General features: G+C 50.5%; 1 protein-coding gene across 1 annotated transcript in view; it reads right to left on the bottom strand.

Moving 5' to 3' along the window:
- FBXO24 (F-box protein 24) overlaps positions 1-3,913 on the bottom strand; it is an 11,142-nt gene that overhangs the window by 1,838 nt on the left and 5,391 nt on the right. Inside the window, exons 6-8 of the mRNA XM_008048954.2 lie at positions 3,380-3,538; positions 2,981-3,102; positions 2,485-2,616 (exon numbers count right to left, since the gene is read on the bottom strand). Coding sequence (XP_008047145.1) covers positions 2,485-2,616; positions 2,981-3,102; positions 3,380-3,538 — 413 coding nt within the window. The remainder of the gene's footprint in view (positions 1-2,484; positions 2,617-2,980; positions 3,103-3,379; positions 3,539-3,913) is intronic.

Raw genomic sequence — 3,913 nt, 5'->3', positions numbered from 1 at the left:
CTGATTTTTTGATTTATCATAGAGATGAGGTCTCGCTGCCCAGGCGGGTCTCGAACCCACGGGCTCAGGCAATCCACTCACCTCACTCTGTTGCCCAGGCTGGAGCGCAGTGGCATGCTCATGGCTGCCCCAGCGTAGATCTACTGGGCTCAGGCAATCCTTCCACCTCAGCCTTCCAAGTAGCCAAAACGACAGGCACGCACTACCACGTAGGGCTAATTTTTTGGTTTACTGTAGAGACGAGGTCCCACTATGTTGCCCAGGCTGTTCTCAAACCTGTGAGCTCAGGCAATCCTCGCACCTCAGCCTCTCAAAGTGCTGGGATTACAGGCTTGAGCCACCATGCCCAGCCTGAACCTCCTTTTGATCCTTCTCTTCCTACTATGCTACTGATTATGGATATGCTCTCTCTCCAAAGGTACCTGACTTCCCAGCTGCTAAATCCCATGGCCTCTCCTGCACACTCATTCTCCTGAGACTGTTAATACTTTAATTCTGAAGAAACAGATAAGTAATTTATGGTAATTATAGAAAAACTAGGCCAGGCATGGTGGCTCGTGCCTGTAATCCTAGAGCTTTGGGAGGCCAATGTGGGAGATCATTTGAAGTCAGAAGTTTGAAACCAGCCTGGGAAATACAGTGTGACCCTGTCTCTACAAAAAAATTTAAAAAATTAACCCGGTGTGGTGGCCCATGCCTACAGTCCCAGTTACTCAGGAGGCTGAGGTGGGAGGATGGCTTGAGCCTAGGAGTTTGAGGCTGAAGTGTGCTGTGATTGTGCCACTGCACTCCAGCCTGGGTGACAGAGTAAGACCCTGTCTCTAAAAAAAGAAAAATGAAGCCGGGCTCGGTGGCTCAGCCTGTAATCCCGTGCCTTTGGGAGGCTGAGGTGAGTGGATTGCCTGAGCCTGCGGGTTTGAGACCCGCCTGGGCAGCGAGACCTCATCTCTACGATAAATCAAAAAATCAGCAGGGTGTGGTAGTGCGTGCCTGTAACTCCGGCTACTCGGAAGGCTGAGGCGGAAGGATTGCTGGAGCCCAGCAGGCGAGGCTGCGGTGGCCGGGAGCGGCCACTGCACTCCAGTCTGGGCGACCGTGTGAGACTCCAACTCAGAAAAAAAAAAAAAAAAGAAAGAAAAATGATAAAATATTGGCAAGCAAAAATTTATTCATTTAAAAATCACTTGAAATCCTGCCACCCACGATTAACATCTTGCTAGATATTCTTCATTGTTGCCTAAACAAACACACATAAGTTGTGGCTTTTTATCATTTTATTTCATTATTTACTTATTTTTAGAGTGAATCCTGGGCAAGTTGTATATTTTTATACAAAAAATGGGATAGAAACCATTTCAAAAAACTTTTTTCACCTAAAAATACGGCATAACCATCTTTGCATGTCAGTAAGTGTATTTCTACACTGTCACACTGCCACCATTAACTACCCTCCCACCTACACTGTGTGAAATTTTCTGCTCCCGTGGCTTCTGGGATATGGTGCTAGAGGGGTGTGCCTCCTAGCTCAGAAGCATCTCTTCATCATCCCCTCCTAAAACAGGGCCCAACGCCCAGAGCTGCTCTTCTGTCTCTACTTTTGTCTTTCAGCCTTCTTCCAACTTGGACTCTCATTGCAAGCTAGACAGTTCCAATTTGGTGTTTTCCTCTCACTGCAAGAAGTCCAAATTCACACCTTTTTTTCCTCAAACCAACTCACACATTTTTTGGTGACAGCATCTTTCTTCAGGAGTCACCTCTGTCTACACCCTCTTCTTATATCTGATCAGTTTGGAAGGCCTGTTCATTCCCTTCCCCTGTATCCTTTCCTTTCCGTTCTCACCACCATTGTAGCAGCGCCAGGCCCTTTGTCTCAAGTACTACTGCTACCACTCAACAGCCTCCTAGCGGGCCTCCCGCCTGGGCCTCCTATGCACCAAGACCAGCCAACTGTCCTCAGCCGCCCCCTGGGCCTGCCTTCTCCTGTTCCAGAACCTGCAGTGGCTTTTCCCAAATCCGTACCTCCCCGGGCTTGTGCCCACCTATACTGCCTCAGTATCTCAGTGGTTCCCAGTACACCCTCTGTGCTTTCGTCAGGCCAGTCTTGTCACTATCCTGGGTATGGGTAAGCTTCGTCCCTGTTCCCATCCCCATTGCACGGAATGCCTTTCCTTCTCCCTGCCTGAATCCTCTCTGACTCGCCAGGCTCTGCTCTTGAGTGACTCTTCTAGTTTCTCTAGCCCCCCAGGTCCCTCACCCTACCCCTTCCCGAAATCCCTACTGCACTTGAGCGTGCACCACACAGGGCAGACCGCGTAATGCCAACCCTAGGTAAGACATGCAGCACCACCACAGTCCTTACATGCTGATTGGCTTAACTGTCCCGAGGAGTATAACACAGACTCTATGGGGACTAGAGAATCAGATCTAGGGTTTAGGGAATTGGAGGAAGGGGGCTGGGATGAGAGAAACCAGGAAAACAATCACCTGTGTCGGCTCTCCTCGGTCCATTTTGTCCCCTGTTCCCAGCTGCCCATATCTGTTATTGCCTTGCATAAAGATTCGGCCAAATTCATCTACCAGGCCAAGGTGATTGTAGCCAAGAGCACAGAATAGGATCTAGGGGGTAAGACAGAAAAAGGAGGTAGGCCTCCAGTTCTGTTTAGAGGAACTCTGGCCTCCAGAACCTCCCAACTGCTGAGCTGCCATCCCCATCTGATCTCTCTTGGCCTTGCCCTCTGTGTTAGCCCTCTCCCTGGGTCCCCTGTCCTTCCTGATCAATCTGATTCTTTTTGGGATGTGGTCTCATGATGTCGTCCAGGGTGGTCTCAAAGGATCCTCCCGCTTCAGTCTCCACAGTAGCTGGGATTAGAGGTGTGTGCCACCACACCCAGCTCCTTGCTCCTACTACTTCAGGTCCTCAGCACCATCCAATCCCTAAACCCCCACCCCTCTGGTCTGACCTGTCCCTCCAGGATCCTACCTTGGCAGGCAGTGAGAGAGCAAGTGGCATCTGCTGGTCCAGGGGGTCAAAGGCTTGAAGGGTTCCAAAGAGATCACGATACACCCCTGGAGTATGTACCTCAAAATACACTCCCCCCTGGTCTGGGGGGTCAGGAGCCCTCAGCTCAGCAGCTTTAGGCACCTATTTCCTAGGGATAAGGCCCCACCTGAGATGAAAGCTGAAAGATCCAGGGAGTCTCACCCTGCTAGAAATGCATTGGCTGTGATGCCTGGGAATCTAAACCCATCATTTTCCTAAGATGCCCTCCATAGGACATCCTACAGAGCATCCACAGAGCTGGAGTAAGGGTGAAGGGTGTCAGTATCTGGAGGGTCTTTCTAAGGCTGGGGTCTTAACAGGAAGGGAGGCAGTTCTTACCCATGATGTAGAGGATACTGCTCTGGTTAGATGCCATGTAGGCTACACGCAGGTGAGGCAGGCAACGAGACACCTTTCTGAGGGCCAGCTGAACAGTGTAGGAGCGTGGCTGGTCCAGCTGGGTCTCATTCACTACCAAAGAGTAGATCTTTCCTTCCTCTGGGGATGAGAAGAGGCAGACAATTACGCCGGGGAGGGGGTTCTCCAATATCCACATTAACATCCCAATAGACTCTTTAAGCCAGAGGGAAGCAACATGTATTGCCCTAGAGTGGGGCTGGAAGAAAAAGGGTAGAGATGAAATTGGGGAAGACTGACCTCGAGCCCTCCAGGCTCCAGCCCCCAAAATAAATCAAGGATGCACTTCAGCATAAGAGACCAGTAAAGAGAAAACCTCACAGTTAGATTTGATAGAAATCCAATTTGAATGACATGTCTGGGGACTTACGGCCCTGACTGGCAGTCAGAAGTCCAGAGGTCTCAGGCTTCAGGGTGTGGTCAAGTAAAGAGGACACGGGGCGGGGGGGGGGGGGG

This window comes from Carlito syrichta, unplaced genomic scaffold, assembly GCF_000164805.1.
Source record: "Carlito syrichta isolate Samal-C Ts95f unplaced genomic scaffold, Tarsius_syrichta-2.0.1 Scaffold130370, whole genome shotgun sequence".
NCBI lineage: Eukaryota > Metazoa > Chordata > Mammalia > Primates > Tarsiidae > Carlito > Carlito syrichta.
Note: the sequence above shows the minus strand (reverse complement) of the source record. Positions and strands in the feature narration are given on the sequence as shown.